The sequence below is a fragment of the Rhyacophila brunnea genome, unplaced genomic scaffold (assembly GCF_057557595.1).
Source record: "Rhyacophila brunnea isolate RB1 unplaced genomic scaffold, BYU_Rbru_1.0 scaffold_17, whole genome shotgun sequence".
NCBI classification, from domain to species: Eukaryota; Metazoa; Arthropoda; class Insecta; order Trichoptera; family Rhyacophilidae; genus Rhyacophila; species Rhyacophila brunnea.
Window position 1 is genome coordinate 31,633,599 of NW_028232827.1, and position 21,787 is coordinate 31,655,385.

The window sequence follows — 21,787 nt, forward strand, 5'->3', positions numbered from 1 at the left end:
TAGTATCATTTTTTTAAGTTGATTGTATGGGGGGGGGGGGCATGTTTGGTGCACCAGAAGAAGATAAAACTCTTAATTGGTACCAACAATGTAGTCTATAAGCTCTGCAAGTTTCATCAATATCAGTATTGTAATTTTTGAGTTACAATCGAACAAATGGAAATGAACAGACAGACCAACACAATATTTTTGGTATAAGTAATATATACATATTATTATATTTTATTTTGATTAATAAATTGTGGTAAAGCTTCCAGAAGTTGTCAAGAGACTTGAGTTAGTTTCTTATTTTCTGACTTTCATCTTTTGGGATAAGATATTAATGTAAACTGAATTATTACGTTATTTCAGGAATCATGGTTGGTCTCGGTGAACGTGGGCTGGGAAGGTGGGGTTCACGTGCAGTCGTGTGGTCACCACGTGCACTTGGCTTGCCTGCAGGCCTACCTTAGATCCCTCACCAACCCTCAGCGCCCTCATAACCTACACATCGATAGGTAAAGTAACCCTAAATCTATTTTGATTTCTTCATTTATTATTGTTCATGTCGCATAATGCTGATTGTATGGTTCTTAGATAATCTAAATGATCTGCAGTTATTATAGGTGAGATTATATACGAGATCCTCGGCTCGTACTCCGCTGTCCTGTGATATATGTCGGCGGCTATGCACATGGACTATATATGGTTGATGAATTACATTGATAATTAAAATGCTCAATAGAGAGATATGAAACTATCAGTAGTTGGTTTGGACTGACCATTTAACCTATCTGTGCTAGAGGTGGGAAAACTGGTCGATTTTGAAGACTAAGTATACTTACTACCAGTATAAAAAAATACTTAGCATCGAAACTTGTTCTAAAATACTTAATAGTATTTGGAATACTATATAGAGCGTTTGGCGTGCGTATGCGACATAAGTCTCGTACTCGACTGGAACTAAAACCAACTCCATATTAGTATTTGAAATATCGGCTTCAACAGAATCGCTAAAAATACACTGAGCTCGGCTTTTCGAAATATCACATTTATTATAAAATTTTAAACACATTTTAAATTTATGAGTTGTTTTTCTGTTAGGTTATAATATTCTTGTTAACATAAAATGAATAACAGTAATTTTTTTTTATTTTAAACATGTTTTGAGCAGTCATAACAAATTTCGCAATGGTATGTGCTACTACACAAAATTTATGACCAATTAATTATTCATATATATGTTACACCGAATGTGCGAAATTGACTATTACATGAAATGGGCAAAATTTTGGCTAATTCATGTAATAGTCAAGCCTGTTGGCTTATTCATGAATTAGGTAAATTTTCTGCTGAGTACATGAATTCGCCAGGGTATGGAATTCTTGAACTGTCAACATGACAGAAGAAAAAGTAAATTTAATACGGATGGTTTTATTAGTTATAATTGGACATAATATAATATTATTATTATTAGGTTAGGTTAGGTTAGGTTTTGTAATTCTGAATTAAATTATTCAACTGAATGTCCATTTTGAGGTTAGCTATCAAGTGTCAACAAACTATCACAAACATTCAATCGACCATTGCACGTTGATAACCAAGCACGAATCAAATCGCGAAAATACTTTTCAATAAAATTCTTCCGTTATCATATTATAGTTCTAGATTTTTTTTGCGCATAGTAAATGGATATGAACGTCATTGTAGTTATTGATTGTTATATTTTTATATTATAATCAATGACATTTGACACATTTGTTTAGTTTGATTAGTTGCAAAAAACACCACCGGAGCGCGATGATCTATTTTGACCATAGATAATATATGTACATTTTGACCAATGCATGAGCATTTGATACATTTAGTTTAGTTACAAAAAATACCACCGTAGCGCTATTATCTAATTTGTCCAATACATGAACTGGGCAGAAAAATTACTGCCGAATTCACGCACTCTTCAGATATTTTGTCTAATTCATGAATAAGGCAACGGGCTTGCATTTTTCATGATTGAGGCAAAATTTTGCCCATTTCAGGTAATATAATATTCAATTTCGCACATTCGGTGTTACATATACAATTATGTCATTCATAGACTTAAATTAAAATATACTTGTATTGAAGTGCTATCTCGCTCGCGCGCATTTAATGTCAATAGTGTTGAAAGTCTACCAACTGGCGAGTGACTCGCGATGATAACATCACAAGTTTTTTGGAACAAGTTCATTGGGCCACACGTATTGAGTATGGGTATTTTCATCCGAGACTTGAGTACACAAACTGGTGACAGTGTTTCCAACTCATTTCTAATCTGTGCAACCATGACTCCATTCTCGAATTTCACTATATAACATATGAGTATGATGTTTGCTACAACTGATTCTGCGATGCAAATTATATCATAAGCCTTATATATTATTAGTTATACTTTCATAATTTATCTTTTAGACTTTGTACCTACAGAAGAAGGTTTTTTTCAACATCTAGTTGAATTTTGTTTGTTTTTGATTACCTATTTCAGAGGTGAATTCCTGTGTCCGGTGTGTCGTCAATTAGCCAATTCCGTATTGCCACTCTCCCCGCAACTTGGGCGGGCTAGTCTTGCCCGCTGCCAGCCCCCTGATACTCCTGCCCTCATATCTGAGATACAAGCCTTCCTCAAGGACTACCAGAGACCCCCGGTAAGTTAATTAATTTGTCATTCAATAGCCATTTCATTTGACTAATGCAAATTATTTTTATCATTGGCAAATAAATGCAAATTAATCTATTATATTGTAAAATGATACACAGCTAATTTAATCATTAGTCTTTCTCCATCAACTAATGTATTATTTTCAGACATCATCGAATCTATCAGAGGCGATGGGCAAGGCGATGGAAGACATGACAAACTCCACGCAGCTTAGATTTAAGCAACGGGGAACGGCTCCGAGTCATCAGACCCTTTTCTTGTTTGTGTCGTCCGTTGCCAGGACCAATCTGGAGGCAGAGCTTGTGCAGCGAGGCGGAACTCTTACAGCGTCTTCCCCAAGATATAAACCTCGGAGAGACTGTATTGGTGAGTAATTTGATACAAATTTTTGATCATTCTTCTGCAGTCTTAGTCTAGCAGCCATGTTTACTGTTTACTTGAAATTTACCACCTGTGTCTGCACAATATTAGCATTTGCCATGATATAATATGTATTAATATATTATCGCAAGATCTATCAAGTGTGACTTGATATAATATTATTTCCAGTTCCCCTACTCCACGTGTTGGCTGTCCACGCCCGCGTGCTTGCGCAGTGGCCGGCCAGCGACTGGTGGCAAGAACTCACCTCCGGAGGCCTGTCGGCGGAGGACAATTGTGTCGCAGGAGTGCAGCCCAGTGAACTGGTTGTTGCAGGAGCTCCCACAGGAACTACTCGACTGCCGCTCATGCTGAGGGACCCTGTTGCTCTGCTCATACACTTCTTGCTGTTGGCGCCATTACATTTGGAACTGCGTAAGTCTTTTTGTTGCGATGTTTTCTTTTAACCATCTTTATTCCTATAACCTAATATTCCATGACCATTGCTGCGGCAAATGCGAAATTCAGGTGGCTGTCAATTTATGTGTAAGATTTGACTTAAATATTGACAGAAGTCATTTAAAGAATGGTTTTTGTTAGCAGTGGTTTTACTTTATGAATTTTGATTTCTGGACTTTTTTCATTTCACGAGATATGAGAATTCTTGAATTCAAAAATATTTATTTTTCGAGATTTGAGAATCATCTTTTCTCACTATTTCTCGAGAATTTTCGAAACAAGAAATCTCCATCACAACCGCTAATTATTGTGACGCCATCTCATGGAAAAGTATGTTAAATTTCTAACTACCTACTAAATACAATTTTATGTTCATTGATATTGCCTAAATGCATTTTAATCATTTTGATTTCTTTGGTTTCTTACAGCATATCTGACATGCATGATCCGGGTGCTGTACAACCTGACGTACTATCAAGTGGTGGCGCAATTACTTCCGGGCATGACGGCACGGCAGAGGGAGTGTCTCCGGGTGGAAGGCGCCAGCGAATCACATCTAGTGCGTGTGGCCACTCTATTGCTGACCACTCTGGATAACTCACAACTTCTCGAGGATGAGGATAACTTTGATGAAGCATCCACTTCGTCCGCTCCCGACGCAGCCGGGAGTGTGGACCTCAGCTCCATGGAGACTCGGGTACATTCTTTTTTTCTATATTCTATATAATATATGATTTCATACAAAATAGCATGTGATATTACTTATATTTAGACTTAATATTATTCGATAGAACGTCCAAGGGAGAATTCAGGCAACGATATGAGATTTTTAGTATGTGTCACTACTATTACATTGCCCTCCATGGAACTCCATGACTGAAGATAGGCACATGAGAGAGGCAAAATACGGTTTAATGTTGAAGTAAAAGGACAGATTGATAATGTAAAGTTCATTAAGTTAATAAAAAGTCACATAATTTTAAAGACAAAACAGTTTACATGGCGACAAATTATTTAATTATTTCCGTGGCCAGATACAATAATTATGTCAGGGAAAAAAGAAAGTAGAAATACTAGAAATTAAAATGACAATAGATCTTGGGTTTTCGGTGAGACAGTCGCAGATAGTCTAAGACCAAAAACAAAATAAAACACAGTACGAGAGCCAAGGAAGGCAGAAAAATATTTAATTTATTCTCTATTAACTCGAAATCAATAAAACTAAAATTGTTTGTAGGTGACATACTGACTTGCTCTATAAGATAATGGATATGCACAAAAAATTATAGCTCATATAAAAATTATGATAGCTAATAAGATTATGTTCTCTATATCGTTATTGTTTGGGTCATTAGGAAGGTTCATATTATTATATGAGGCGTCTAATTACAAAAAGCAACAAATCCACAATTCAATATTTTCGGGAAACAACTTTTTTATGTTTCAAGCTTCAATTATTTGTTTTAACGTGAGATTATTTTTTCCGTTGTATTCTATGTCGAAGTGAGAACCAAATGGCAATTTGTTTCAGCCGATAAACTCTTAAATGTAATAAATATAGGCAAAATAAAATTGGACATAGCACTATTTGTACCTCACTTTTTAATTTATGCCGCATAAGGCACATATTTCCATGGCATTGTCATGAGTTTACCAGATGCTACAGCATGGGATACGCCCTTTTCAATATTGAACGTTCCCTTATTGGTTGACTTAAACACGCGCAAAATCTACCAAGCTTTAAATAATATGAAACACGGACTTGGCGTTTTTTGTAATAAATCTAGACTTAAAATATTTTTTTTCGTAGGGTAATGTCCCGTTTTGGAATTTATTGATCAATACATATTGTGTAAAATTATACAAAGAATACGTGCATATTTTTTTCTCAATTTTGACCAAATGTGGAATTAGACGCCTCATATACAGTTCATGATTCTTATCTTTTTTTAGTGTCTTCTTTTAAGATGTTCATTGTCCTCCCATTTCTCGGCTTAATGAAGATTTTATAGAAATTAATTTTGGTTTTCTTTCCAGGTCCAGCAACTATGTCTTCCATTCTTACGAATCGCCTCACTCCTGAGGCACCATCTTTACGGTGAAGAACTGCCTAACGTTCCCACTCCACAGGATGAATTCACCCGTCTAGTCTTTTACTTAGAACTTGTCAATGATGGTGAGTCTAAATAAAAAATATTTTATTTAAAAATTATAAGCAAGGTATTTTCATCACTCGTAACGCCATCTAGAAATCATGTCGGTAATATCATTACCTTGATTTAAATTACAAGGATGTTAGACATATCTTGACAGAATTTGAAACATCTCAGATAATGTTTATATTTATTCCAATAATATTCTGTAACAAGCATTGGCATATTGTTCTAACTTCTAATTTCAAAGAACAATGTGATTGAAAAAAAAAACTAAACACAACAACTTCATTTACCAAAAATATTGAATTTTGTTATTGAACATGTATGTATCGGTATTTGTTTACTATTTATGTGTATCAGCAAATTTGAGAACCTCTCGAGTAGCTTGCCTACTTCATAAGTCCTGCAACACCTTTCCACATTATCGTTCTACTTACAAGTGATATGACTTAGTGGTATTTGGAAATAGATATCTTCAATAATGAATTTTTCTAATTGCAGATGTGCGGTCAATGCCATTAGAGGCGGGCAGCGCTCTGCACTGGGGCTCCGCCGATGGCATGTGGAGTGAGACAGCTGTAGGCACTCGCTGGGCGCTATCTCTGTCTAGCACGGCTTCTCGCTGTCCCTCTCCCACCCGTAGGCTTCTTATGCAGCATCACCCGTGGGCGCAACCCGCTCTACTGAGGCTGCCTAGGGAATATGACAGGCTTTTCACTGTAAGATACTATCAATTTATCTCTACTCACCCACTTAAAGGTATATTCGATTTACAAACATGTAACACCAGGGTAACATTCTTGCAGGGAAATCTTTTGTACCTGCTGGTAAGTAACTGCGTTTGTCTGCAGACGCTGTACTTAATCAAAAACTGTGTCTTGTTTGGTTATCAGTGGTTTAATTTTATACAAAATGAAATATAAAAAATTATATAGGTTAATAATATGACAAAATTGTGTTCATATAAATAGATGTACGGCCACAATGGCTGAGCGGCTTACAATGTCATGGGTCCCAGGTGTGATTCCTGGATCTGGCAAATACACATATTGTTTTTCAATGTGTGTTTGGAGCCAGAGTATGCTCCTAATATGTTGAACAAGTGGCTAACATCCATTTCTCGTGAAAACAAAAATCTGTTAATACAAACATCCACTCTGTGGAGGCCCATTTTATGATCTTCTTAGGATGGAACATGGTTTAAAAAAAAATGACAGATAAGCAATTATTGGGGATGGAAATATAACATCTACATTATAAAACACAATCTAATTTCAAAGTGTTCAATGTTATTACAATATAAATAGCTATAACAAAACAGAAGATTCTCATTTTTATTTCTTCAATATTTCGACACAAGTTTTTTGATATTCTGTATGCGTTGTTAGATTATGAAATAACCTGTAAATATGAGATAAATACACAATTGGAAAAAAAAGAATTATTCACAAAAATATATATATCATTCGAAAGAATCATATTTGTTTTATTCATGAAATGTTTGTTATGAAAAATAGTGTAGTAATCATTTTAACATGAAATATGTTTTCTTTGTTGCAGTATTACCATGAGCGGATATGCTCCCAATGTGGCGCGGTGCCCAAAGAAGCGTCAGTGTGTTTACTCTGTGGCACGGTGGTTTGTCTCAAACAGCAGTGCTGTCGACAGCAGGATGTCTGTGAAGCCGTTCAGGTTAATATTATGTTTCTCTTCTTCCATTCATTTTTGTCTTATAATTTCATATGTACACAGTTATAGTTAGTAGGTATTGTGTTTGTTGCTCTGTCATTTTCCTGATGACTGGAGGTCATGCTCACTATGGAATACCTACTCCAGAACTATGGATCAGCTGTCTCAATTTTACTCCCATCCTTTGCCTGCTTTCAGTGTTTTCCAATGATTTTACTCCACTTTATATGGCATGTTGCCCGGAATTTTTAGTGTTTTTGAAAACTTAGCTATGTATTAAGACTTCCTCTACTCTCCATCTCATCGTAAATGTATGAAATCATACTATGGTCTGTTATATAACAATTTTACTGTTATATTAACAATCCAATTGACGATGGATAAAAAATTATGTGCTTAATATGTACATGGCGAACAATATTGATCGCTCAATTTTAGATACAACAGCTGTGAAACTCTTTCTTCAGACTTTTGAATGAATTATGTAATTAAATTTGTCTTGTTAATCTCTTACAGCATTCAATTGACTGCGGGGGCGGTACCGGAATATTCCTGGTGGTGACTTCCACTTACATCATCATCGTGCGGGGCAGAAGAGCCTGCCTCTGGGGCTCACTCTATCTTGACGACTATGACGAGGAAGACAGAGATTTAAAGTGAGTAAATTGGTGCAATAGTGTATTTTTTTTCGGTACAACGGCACTTTCATTTGATTTGTTTGAATTAAATATAAATTTAACACATTTTGTAGTTATTAAAATCGTAAGTTTTTTTGTGTGCTTCAAAAATGATAGTGTATGAAAAAAGACAAGAAGTACACTGTACAAAGAGTTCAAGTACTATACTACTTCAGTATGAGGTATTGAACATGTTGATGGACTAAATCAGTGTTTCCCATATGGCCCGGTTATATCTACACTTCTCCTTTGTGAGCCACTACATTTTTTATCGCCTATACTGGCCAATGTGTAAAATAAAACATTAATATCCATACACTTTTCATATTATATTAAAATAAAAAAGCATTTAATCTTAAAAATGTGAATGAATAAATTATTAATGAGGAGTGACCCGGTATTTTTTTTTGTGGCCCAGTGCTGGGTCGCGACCCACAATCTGGAAAACGCTGGAGAGGTGAACTCTAAACACTGAAGAACAAATGATGAAAAAGTTATGTATGATGAGTGGAAATATGAAACTGGATTATAGCATTTGGATGATTGACGTAATACAACATAACCCAAGTTTGGTGACTTGATTTTAGTGTAGAAAGATCAGTTACATAATAGCTTCAGCTTGAATACCAAGTTAGTATAACAACGATACAATGATAACTGTATGTTGTTTTTTTTTTCAGGCGTGGTAAACCTTTGTATCTGTCGGAGGATCGCTTTGAACTTCTAGAGCAGCAGTGGCTGGCACACCGGTTCGACCACACCAAGAGGACGTGGGTGTGGCACCGCGACTCGCTCTGAATATCGCCCTCATGCCCCGCCACCGCCACCCGCTAGTCTCACAACTGCACAACCTCAACCTACCATCGGGCTAGTCTTATCAATCTACACTGCATGTTACATCAAAAATATTATTACTACATTTTGATTCGTCGGACGGATATGCATGGGAAAGTTGACCCTTGAAAGTTAAGCTTTAGTGCCCAACGGAATAATAATATCAATTTCAAAACACTTTTAGTATACAGTCGAACTAGGTTATTACGATTACGGAAATAGCGAGATCTCGGATGTAATGAGGAAACGTTTGTTGACATTTCAGTTTATGATTTCCTTCATACATTTATTCACTTTTATAACGAGCTACTTCTTGGGTATACCATGCAAAACTAATGTGTCGATCGTTTAAAACAACATTTTCTGCCCTAAGCAATAAAATCCGACTGGGCAGTTAACTAGACCGATGCCTCCGGGATCGGATTACGTTTATGATACTAGTCAAGTGTCTAAGTACCTAATTGGTGTTTTCGCCGACAACATTGAAAAAGTATCGCGCATATGGTTGAAATTGCACGTAAAAAATCCAAGCTTTGTGAAGTCAGTAGGTACCTACCAGCGCCAGCGGCTCAGCACTTCATTACAATAAACTACTTATTTTGTAGTTTATGAATGCCGTGCTTGTTTCGGGGATTTTTATGATGGTTTTCAGATTTTTTATGTTCTATGCTTAAATAGAACGTGGCGCGAAAAATGTTATATAACGATATAACGAGTAATGCTTTTAACAAGCAAATTCAGTCGGTCCCATCTTTCTCGTAATAACCAAGTTCGACTGTAGTTGAATTGATAACTTATGAAAAGTTAATATTCTACTGCAGCTTTTTACATCCAGTGTACCGCCAAATTTTCCTAAGTTTTACCTATAAAGAGCATAACAACAAAACATCAAACTTTTTAACAACCCACACTGATAACGACAGGCAGGTATGCAACTACCTAGGTGCAATTAAGTGATATTAACATATGGCAGCTCATCTAGAGTCTGTTTTCTATAAGCTGGCATGCCGGTTTCCCCCCCCCCCCGCTATAGCATCCATCTCGTTCCCTCCCATTGAAAACTTGCAATAATTGAACGCGATGGCACAATGCTTTCCGTGTGATGTATACGCCAGTTTATAGGATACAGACTCCACACTTGTGTTAGTTTAATTATTAGTACAATGATCAATCGGTCAATACACTGGCCGCCTCTCAATTACTCAGTAATCGTCAATGATTACTTAGTACTGGCACGATTGTGCTGTTGACAAATACGTATAACATACTTACTATTACTACCTACTTAGGGTTTTTTTTAACTATGTAGTATGGTATGTGGCATTTCAGTGTTGGTAACTTTGATATTCTAAAAATATTCAAATCATATGTAACATTAATAATATAGAATCTTTAGAGAAAGTAAAGTCATGTAAAATTGATCATAAAATTGCACAATAAATAGCTATATCTTAATATTGTATATTATTGATATACCATCATAAATTATCTGAAGTTCAAACTTAGAACTAAGCTCATCACCGTATAAAAAATATTAAATGATAAGTCAAATGTTAGCATGTAGCGCCCTCACTCTATGGATCTATAGATACATAGTACTTTATCATTTTTTTCATCTTTTAATAACTTTGTTGTAGAGCAATATACTTACTCTTATACAATTTCAATAACCACTATTAGTACAACCAAGTGAAAATTTATCGTATTGGCTAAACAGGAACGTTATTAATACGTTTACGTACAACCAAGTGAAAATTTATCGTATTGGCTAAACAGGAACGTTATTAATACGTGTCTGTAGACACTAAAGACCTGAATACTTATGTGATCAAGAAGGTTTAAATTTTTCCATGCATATCCACCGTCTCTTATTTATCACTACCCTGGAATATTTTTTTCATTGTCCTTATGGTAATAATTAATAATTAAATTGTAGTTCTGACATATAATAGATTTGACCGGTAAATTACTGATGTTTGGTCAAATATTTCTTTAAATATAAATTTCAATTATCATTACATATATGCTCACATGACCCAACTGTATGCAATTTAATATTGTCACGTGTCAGTCAGGATTATAAAATACTGTTGTCTACTATTATTGCCTAACATTGTTTCACAATACGTAATAATATGTTATTACCAGATAAAGATTGCAGTACAGAATTACAGCACTCCTTCACTGTTCGTGGATTTCTATAGTTTGAAATTAAATCACATTTATTAACAGTTATAAGACTTGTGGGATTATTGTAGAAATAAAATAATCATGCCTAAAATAATTTTGAAAGGAAACAGACTAACCTCTTCTTCCTTGTCATTTCTTTGTGAAGGATCCATTTCAAGTGTCAGTTCAATATCTTTCAACGTAACACTGACTGAAACGACATCTGTTGTCTGGCGCAATTCTTTGCAACAGGAAAACGGAGATAAGTCTGAATGATTAAAAAAATAAGTTTACTATGCTAAATTAACCATAACGCACATACTATCGTGTAAAATAGATAAATTGAAATGTGTTCAATCAATTATTAGTAAATTTAACAAAGAGACGTAGTAATTCATAATATTTTATAAAGTTGTTGAAAACCCAACGTTCTTTTGACTCTCTTGAATAGTAGTGATTTAAAACTTATTTCCCTTTTCTTTTCGTGCACAAAATTAGTCTTTTATCATTTACAACTGAAAACAGAATTCGATCGCCTCGCTATCTGGAACAAACCTATCTGCACATTACGATAGTTACAGTAAAATCTCGTTAGTAAGACCACTGATAATTCGAAATTCGCCGTAATTCGAAATTTTCACGAAAAAAAGTCCCTTAAACATTATTTTCATATAAAACCATACCTTTAATTCGAATTTCGTAATTTGAATGATTTCGGAGTCCTGGCATATAAAAATATTCAATAAATCGTAATAAAGGACACTATTTCATGAGCCTGTCATTGAAAATTGTGACAGACTTTTCTTAAAACATCAAAAATTACTTATTTTATGAAGGTAATAAAAATAATCCTGACATTTTATGACCCATTGACACACACAGCGGTATGTCATCAGAGGCTCAACTACACTCCACTCCAAGGTAAAACAATAACTCACATGTTTCAGGGCTGTAGGTATTTAATTGTTGATTGTTTAATCCATTCCACGCGGACGGCACACCCGTTTGTGGCCTCATTAATTGGCCATTCGATATAATTAGTATGTTATTTAAATGTGTTACCAGAGAACCAGTGCCATACAATTGTGCTGAAAAATAAAAAATATTTCGTATTTTTCTATAATTCTAGCTACTTGGTAAATTCAATTAATGGATTACTGACGCATGGTATTTGGACAGATTTTAATTTGAAAGAATTGTATCGGAAATTTGGTAAGCACATCTATGATCGAAAACAAAATTAATGAAAACCGAAAAAAAAAAAAATTTTAAATTTTAATATTTTCCCCCCATACATTTCATATTTCGTAATTTGAATTTTTTTTCGATTTTCGGTCCCATGGAATTCGTATTAATGAGGTTTTACTGTAGATATCACCACAAATTGCAGGAAGTCTCAGGTTTGATGTTCATTGCAGGGGTGATAATATCAGGCAGGACATCTCGCGGGTATCGCACACCTATCTGTCTGGCAGCAAATTGATGCACGGGGCATAGTCGGCCATATGTTGTGGTACTTTTGCATAGACGCTCCCTTTGCTGTATGTAGTCCCTCTGCCACCGGACTGACAGACACTGTGATACCCGCGCTTTTCCCCACCTGGTATCTTTATGCCCAAACCACCCCTGAATGTGCGGACGTTAAACTTGTGACTTTTGATAACGTCTAGCCATCTTAATGTATGGACAGCCCAAGAATAATGAAGGATTACTGTATGCTCTTTAAAATAATAACTGAAAGATCTTTTTGCACTCCGTTTTTCAAGGACTAATAATTATGCGAATTATTAGTTTTTAAAAAAATTACGAATAGTCTTAGATAGATAAGAAATTGATTGTTTGTTTAGTGGTGATTTTGGAGGGAGAATGATATATGTAAATGATATATCATGTATAATGTGATTTTTTAATGCTTCAATTAATAATATTAATACAAGCTTCCCTATTGAATAGTTATTGATCTGTTGTATGTAATTATTACTATATAAATATAATAATTGTAAGGGAGTCTTATTTTTATGGAATATTCTATGTATAATATATGTATATTATTTTGAACGCTAGAGGTTTTATTTATTACAAATGTAAGCTTTCAATAGTATTGGCAATTAAAAATTGAGTTTTTTTTTTTTTATAAATATTATGTCATAATAGGAAATGTAAAATTCTTTGGAAGCTTTCTTTGTTTAACAGAAATTATTAACTGATTTTTTTCATACGATAAATTTTTTTTTAAATTATATAAAATTTAACGTTGTATTTTTCAAGGTTTTTTTTTATTTTGCATACAATCATGTCTTTGTAAATTTTGAAATCTTTTTCCAGAAACTATTTTTATTTTACGTTTAAAATTCATTTTTGTCAATTTTAGTTTTTTGGCATATTCAAATAAAGTGATATTATATAATTCACAGTGAAACTCTCGTCACCATTCAGACAAAAATCACTATCGGCAGATACACACTTTGAAGGTGTAAAAAATCAAGTTTTCTCTCCGTATTATCTTTCTGAATCAATCGACATTTTTAACTCCCGCTATAGTGATTTTGTCCAGAACGGTGATGGTATATTATCAAGAAAATTGATTTTATTATTCAATTTATTTCACCTCAAATTCATCTAGTATAGCACTGTCTAATTCTTATCATAAACATATTATACATGATGCGTAAAAGTTAATCTGCATATAAATACTACTACTTTTCACACCCTAGTTTTAGGGCATAGGGCAAGCACAAGTTGTGCCACTTCTCTCGGTCCATTGCCAAGTCTCGCGCCTCCCGCCATGTGAGACCTGCAGCATGCAGATAGCTTTTCTAGCACCACTGCAGGGTGAAGGAGGGTCAACCACGGCGACAGAACCCTTGGTACCAAGTGTTCTAGTCTCTGCACTTAAATATTGTAATAAAATCTTTTGTATCAATACTAATTTTTTACACGGCTCATAAATTTTTATAGTAAGCACACTTGTTATCGGTCAAATCTCTGAAATGTCATCACAAGCAAAATGTCATCTATCAAATCTCTGAAATGTCATTAATGACATCATAATCACTGATGAGAAAATAGACATGACAATATAAATCAGCAACCTTTTAAATGTGCAGCAATCGTACTGTAACAAACACGTTGCACTGCAATCAATTTTGTTGAAGCACAAAATATTTTTTACAATAGGTAACATGTGTTTTGTGGACGTTTGTTTACTAAATTACATATTATATAAATTATGAGTTATGGTTGTATTCAGTTTGTTTGTGCGAGGCTGCTTATATTTTCTTTATAATAAAAAAGCGAGACAGTACTTTACTATATCAATACGGTGGATGGACGTTAATTTTGCATCAAAATTTCTACAATGTTTTTTGTGTGATACATTACCCATGTAATTTGAAAACTTGCAATTTTTATTGTTTCGTCATTGTGAGTTTTTTTGTTTTTTGAAACCCTACTGATTGTTATTGTAAGTATGTCAAAAAATAGTTGAAAAGACTGTAAACACTGCTTTGTTGAATACCTTTTTGAAGGGATAGTAATAATATTATGCATAACGGCGACACTGGTGAAATAAATAACTTGACAGGGTTACACATGGAACGGTCTATTAGCGGGGCGGGTGTTGTCGCTGGACTATAAATATTATATTCTATGTCCTTGCTATGATAGGCATATATTTATTTTTAGATGAAAGTATAAAATATCTTAATTTGATGAGCTAAATAATAATAAAATAACGTGCCTAAATGCCAAATTTATTGATAAGGTGACACACGTTTTAAACTTCTGTTGATTTGGTCAGTATTTTTTTATTAATCGGGCAGTATGTTTTTAAAAAAATCATTGTGATAATATTAGATGTTTCAATTATTAAAAATCATTTGCAATCAAGCAGTACTTTCGTCTCATATTCCTTAAAGCACACGTGTACTGAAATCAAATATTTGAAATACTGAAATGTAATATTATTCTCATTATAGAGTACTAATTTTATTTGATATGAAACTGTATACTTAATAATTTGACTGCATAGCCATTATCTTCATATGTATTGGTAAATGGAAATACAAATGTTAATATGTGACAAAGTATCATTTTGGAATTTTTCATAAATTTCACAAGATAATCTATAATGAAAAATGATGTATGTTCACTTTACTGCGGTCAATATCTATTTGCCCTTTAATCTAACAACAAGAGATGCACTGAATATTGAAAATACTGATCAAAAATTATTCTAAAAAATTTACAGAATAATATAAATATTGTCTATGAATTAAATTACAGCTGATATATTATCATCAATATAGCCATTAAATGTTTCATTGTCAGGATAGTTGTTTAAAAGTTACTTATAGTGATTAATAGCTCGCTAAAATTCAAATATGAATGTCTCGGGCACTAGGTTTTTTTTTGTAGGCAAACAAGTAAGCTTAAAATAAATAACCTCCAGAAAAGCTAATCAAATACATATATTATTATGATTATATTTAGGAATAAACATATTATTATTACTGTTTTCTTGATAATAAAAAAAATGTAAACTAACTAGAAAAAAATTGTATAAATAAATTGTTATCGATCATTTTTATGATATATATTATTATTGGAAACACGTTTTTGATAATTACTATTAAAAATGGCCTCCATTCGATTATGAAATAAAATATATTTTGTCATTCGAGTTTATTTTTCTTTTGAAGCATTTTGAATGTAAAATTAATTTTGATGAAATTAAATCGTAATTATTGTGAATTTAAAATGTCTGTAAAAATTACGCTAATTTAAAATTCACGGCCTCTGTAATAAAATTGTAAATCTAAATAAAAGGTTTCGTGCAAAGTGTAATATTATGTTGTTGAAAATACAATGTCCTATGAACTGGCCTAAGTAATTGAGTATTGTTACATAATATTATATTGACTCCAAAACTTACCGAAGGAACTATAAATTAATAATACAGTAAAACCCCATTAATATGACACGGTTAAGGCTATACCTCAGTTGAGGCGCGGTCTAAAAAGATCGTGGCTAGGCGATGCGCCGATTGCGGGTCGCGGGTGCAAATGACGCATGCCAAACAAAATATAATTTGTCATATAAATCCAACATGCGTCCATTTAATGTTCTGTTTATTGTTCTATTAGTAACAATAATAATATATTCATTGACATGTTTTCTTTATCAAGTAAATGGGTAACGTTTTTAGTCATCTTTACACGATTTAAGAATTAATACCCCCGTCGCCATCACAAAACAAATTGACGTGTTCCCAACTCGACGTTCTCTCTCCAAATGGCAGCGAGTCCAAAATTTCGTCGCGACTATAGTTGAAAATTATTTGCCGTTTCACTGATGTATCGCCTTAAGTAATTCGACACTTGAAAAAGTTTAACAAAACAATTTTGTATTTCGATTTTCTGTCCTGTTTCCGAATTAGCGGGGTTTTACTGTACTGGTATTAAAATACTGCATTTATTTTTGACAATGCAATTTGACATTTTAATGTGATAAAATATATTGAAGATATCACCTTTTAAGCAATTGTGTACCATCGTTGAGTTATTTTATAAATGCATTTTAATCAGACTGCATAACTGTCAACATTAAGTGTTGTATTATCGACTGATATAGATGAAAATGATCTGATCACTCTTAAATTAATTAAAGTAATTTAGAAGTTGCTTTCATTGAACAAATTTTATCTCGAGTCTAATTGAGTATTTAAATGGTGTTATTAATAATAGATCAAGCAAAGCTTTAGCATTTTTTTAAATGTAGATTAAATCGATTTGACTCGCAAAATAATATGGGTTTACTGAGGTAAACATTTTTTACATTACTCGTTTAATATCTATGTTTAACACCATTTAATCGATCAATAGACACGAATACAATTTAATTATTACATGGTTGTATGATACATTTCACAGTGTAACATAATTATATGACTATGAAATTTTATTATTTAGCAATCGCGTCATGCTAATAACGCCTTAAATTTGTTTGACTGTTAGATACCAGATTAATGTGAGGTTCAACAGTTTTAACATAAAACAAGCCGAGTGACAGACTTGATGTAAGTTTAGTTGAAAACTGCTAACCACTATAAGGTGGTATCTTGTGTTACATACAACCCTGTAATAATTGAACAGCGATTTGTTGTATTAAACAATTCATAACCAATGAAAGACAAGCAATCTTTTAGGACACACTGCATAATATACCCTAATTAAATCTATCTTTATATTATATAAAATCTAGAAAGTCTTTTGAAATTTATTTATTTATTTTAAATCAATACCTAATGATGATATTAAGCGTTTTTACATTTACCAAACAATTTTCTTTGAGGTAATAAAACGTGTTATAGATTATTGAAATATCTAATCAATGTGTGTTATACTATCCCATAATATGTTGTTGGATTGTTTAAGATTTTATATACCTACTATTGCGTCGGATTTATTAATTTCATTTCTGTTATAAATAGCTTTGAAATATGATTGCTTGGAAATGGTCAAACACAACTACACGTCATGCCTAATGAAAATGAATAAATAAATACCTAATTAAAAAATATTGTAAAACCAATTTATTGTTCTGAGTTTGTATGATAAAATGTGAAATAAAGCATATTAATTAAAAACTTGAAAATAAATGTGTTTTTACTTTTATTCTGCAATTTTTTAAATTATTATATATCAGCTAAGCACACCATAGGTATCTATAATAGTCTTCTTTACATACGAGGGTGGGTCAATAATTCCTTAGAAAAAAGCAGTTAACAGTTTTAAAAACAGTTTTTATTTTTGTATTTTTTTTTTATTTCTCAACATAATCTCCTTGGAGCCCAATACACTTGGTTAGACGTTTCTCAATTTTTTTTAAACCGTCAGAAAAATAAGTTTTCGGAAGGTCCTCAAAATAAGCATTTGTCCGATCGATGACTTCTTCATTTGAAAAAAACGTTGTCCACTTAGCCATTTTTTTAAGTTTGGGAAAAGGAAAAAGTCACTGGGGGCTAAATCTGGCGAATACGGTGGGTGGTCGACCAATTCGAACTTCAATTCTTCAATTTTAGCCATTGATCGTAAACATGTGTGAACACGGGCATTGTCCTGATGAAAGAGGATTTTTTTCCTGTTTAAATGAGGCCGTTTTTCTTCAATTTTGTTTTTTAGCTGGTCCAATAAAGATGCATAATAATCCCCTGTTATTGTTTTTCCTTTTTCCAAATAGTCAACGAAAATAATTTCACGTGCATCCCAAAATACAGTAGCCATAACCTTACCAGCTGATTTTACGGTTTTCGCCTTCTTTGGACATGGTTTGCCTTCGCAATCCACTGCTTTGACTGTTCTTTCGTCTCGGGAGTATAGTGGTGTATTCATGTTTCATCTACAGTCACAAAGCGACGAAAAAATTCATCCGGATTGCGTTGCATGAGCGACAACAGGGCTTTAGAGGCCACCACCCTATTGCGTTTATTGTCGACTGTGAGCAAACGCGGCACCCATCTTGCAGAAATATTTTTCATGCCCAATTTGTCATGTAAAATAGAAATGACGCTACCTTTTGAGATCCCTGTAACCTCAATTATCTCACTCAACTTTAATCTTCGGTCACTTAACACCATATCGTGGATTTTATTGATCATTTCTGGTGTAGTCACCTCTACAGGACGTCCTGAGCGTGGTTCATCCTTTGTTGATGTACGACCACGTTTAAATTCATTTAACCAGTTATAAATAGTTGCAAGTGAAGGAGCAGATATGCCGTGAACTAAATCCAACTCATTTTTTATTTCCTTTGCTGTTAACCCTTTTATATTAAAATGTTTAATAACAGCTCTAAACTCAATTTTCTCCATTTTCCATTTTTCCATTTTCCACAAGCAAATTTTTTTTTTAAATGTACGAGAAACACACAACAACCCGACCAATCTGATTGAAACTTCGCAGCATACTGAATCGGTAGTGCCGCTGCATGAAAACAAACCGCTTACAGTACTAGTCGCGCCACCTGTCGGCTTTTCTAAGGACTTATTGACCCAACCTCGTATATCGGATTATGGCAAAGATCAGTAATTTTAAAAAGGGTTAGTGTTGATAAATTTTCAGTATCTCAAAAGTGCGTCAGCAATAATATTATTATTCTGTGACGACTTTACAACTATTTTTGATTGGGTAGTTAGTGAAGAATATACTTAATGACAAAACCAATAAAATTCTTTTTTTTAATTGCTCTCTTATGATTGACCACTAACACTCAGAACATGTAATAAAAATATGCCAATTGACATGAAGATATTATAATGTCAAATGAAGAAGTGAATCCGTGGGAAGAAGAAAACAATCAAGTTATATCAAATACATAAAACATGCCAATTATTATTGAGGATAATATTATTATGGAACAACAAGAAAAAGATAACCAACATAAAATATCAAATCTAGACAATATTATTATTGGCATTGGAGGCAGTATCATGTTAAACGAAGAAGTAAAACTATTAGACCAAGAACAACATTTTGATCATTCATATTGCGGTATGGAAGATGAAAACAGTGATCTCTCTACGGTGGTATGTTGATATTGATACATCTAACCGAATCAAAGAAAATACCGAAAAAAGTTCTGAATTTGTAGAAAACGAGGTACTGTGGTCGCATATCTGGAAAAAACAATTGACAATTACATCGAATTTCCAAAGGTGGAACATAAAAAAGATATTAAACAAATGCCATTCGGGTTAATATCAAAAAATATAAGGAATGTGTACAAAGTAAACTTAACTTACCTTGGTTAAAAGTAAAAAAACTTGAACGCGAACAAAGTAAGATATGCAATGAATTGAATAAAAAAAAGAAGCTGGAAGTTACAAAAAAACATAAATAAACATCGATAAGAAAACCCAAGGACAAAAAAAGTGCCAGAGAAGTAAGAAAATACACATCAGGAGACAGAATATTTAGAATTTGAGGCAAACACTCTGGATACTTCTGAAAAAAATACAGAGTATACCCTGAAAACAAAAGATTTTGAAAAAAAAATCGCCTGTGGTTGCCATGTCTCAGTAAAATATTCTACAAAGAAGACTGAACCTTATTTCGTTGGAAAAGTCTGCATGATAAAGATTTTTTGAGGAAACAGTGCAAGAAAAAAAAGGAGACAATTCTATTTATTTTACCTATCCAATAGTTAAAGATGTAAGTGAAGTGGCCTAGGTAGCAGATATAAAAAGAATCCTTTTTGACCCAGTGGAAGTGGAAGATCTCAGTGTTGCGGAATAAATGGTTAAAATTATTAACACCTAGGTATCTATAATATATATTATCTAAGTATCTCATCATCCGACCATGTCCGATCCTGATAGGATCATATGGGCCTCCACAGAGTGGAGGTTTGTATTGACAGATTTTGTTTTTTACTAGAAATGGATGTCAGCCACTTGCTCAACCTATTAGGTCCATACCCTGACACACACAAATTGAAAAACAATATGTGTACTTGCCATACCCAGGATTCGAACTTGGGATCCACAGCTTTATAGTCCAACGCTTATGCCGTGCGGCCACCGTGGGCGTATCTACTATGGTTGAAAAAGACCTTAACTTTTTTATGTATGATTCCTTCACAAAAAGGAATATTTACAGTACAATAACAGTTTTTATGGTGTGGCGGCAGATAAATGAGCAACTTTGGTACAAAAATGTTTAACGAAATTTCAAAATTCTCCTACCGATTTAATATGAAAAATGAAAAATTCTTCTCTGGTAATCTTCAATGGCATAAAATTAATAATACCATAGTTATACACAATTTATTGTACCTACATATGAGTCGCTTAGAATCATAACTCACATATTCCAAAAATCAAGTTTTGAGATAATCGCTAAAAACCAACAGAGCACTATTTTTTGTAATTAGAAGAACAGTATTGAACTCCCTAGAATATTAATGAGTGAGAGAGTCGAATAACTTTTTTTTTTTAAATATATATACCTAATACTCCTAACAGTTGCAGACATACAGCATACCATGAGAAATAGAACTCCCCGATTGGTTAGGAAGGCGTTGGTGACAAAACTCTATTCTTTGAAATATACGACATATTACACCAACAATGAACTTTGTCAACGATTTTCACATGGTTTAAATTGACTTTTAATACTCAACTATTTTTCGGTATATAGATTAATTCATTTAGAATCACTTGGCATATTTAACTAAAAAACGACAAAATTGCAATATGTGAGTTATGATTCTAAGCGACTCATATATATATATATATATATAATTCTATACCTAATAATAAAGGACTGTTTAGTTCAGTGCTCGAAATAGAAAATTTTACGAACTCAATATTTTTTCAAAAAATATGTGTAATATTCAATGACATTAATATGGACGAAGCATCTAGAAAATAAAATGACACTCACTTTGTGTCGGGTCTGCCGGATGGCGAAATTCATATTTTAATATCGGTATCCTACGCTCAAATGAACATTCTGCTTGCAAGCGGTTTGGCGACACCGCTGGGTCTGCCCATACAAAATTTCTGACTGTCAGGTTTCGACTCCGCCGTTATTATTGTGTTACAAAATGCCAATGTGCCTAGTTAAAAATTGTAAAAAAAAATTACTAAACACTCCGAGAAAGATGGGATATCACTTTTCATGTGTTAGTATTATTTATTATTTATAAAATGGCAATTTAAGATAATGTTTATTCAATGCAATTGAATGACAGAAACCATTGGACAG

General features: G+C 33.4%; 1 protein-coding gene across 1 annotated transcript in view; it reads left to right on the plus strand.

Annotated features, from left to right (window-relative positions):
- Positions 1 to 12,274, plus strand: part of Ubr3 (Ubr3 ubiquitin ligase) — a 186,993-nt gene extending 174,719 nt beyond the window's left edge. Inside the window, exons 24-33 of the mRNA XM_085944479.1 lie at positions 352 to 497; positions 2,504 to 2,663; positions 2,824 to 3,043; positions 3,227 to 3,472; positions 3,925 to 4,193; positions 5,534 to 5,672; positions 6,154 to 6,371; positions 7,213 to 7,344; positions 7,858 to 7,997; positions 8,699 to 12,274. Coding sequence (XP_085800605.1) covers positions 352 to 497; positions 2,504 to 2,663; positions 2,824 to 3,043; positions 3,227 to 3,472; positions 3,925 to 4,193; positions 5,534 to 5,672; positions 6,154 to 6,371; positions 7,213 to 7,344; positions 7,858 to 7,997; positions 8,699 to 8,816 — 1,788 coding nt within the window. The 3' untranslated portion in view covers positions 8,817 to 12,274. The remainder of the gene's footprint in view (positions 1 to 351; positions 498 to 2,503; positions 2,664 to 2,823; positions 3,044 to 3,226; positions 3,473 to 3,924; positions 4,194 to 5,533; positions 5,673 to 6,153; positions 6,372 to 7,212; positions 7,345 to 7,857; positions 7,998 to 8,698) is intronic.
- The last annotated feature ends 9,513 nt before the right edge of the window (positions 12,275 to 21,787 follow it).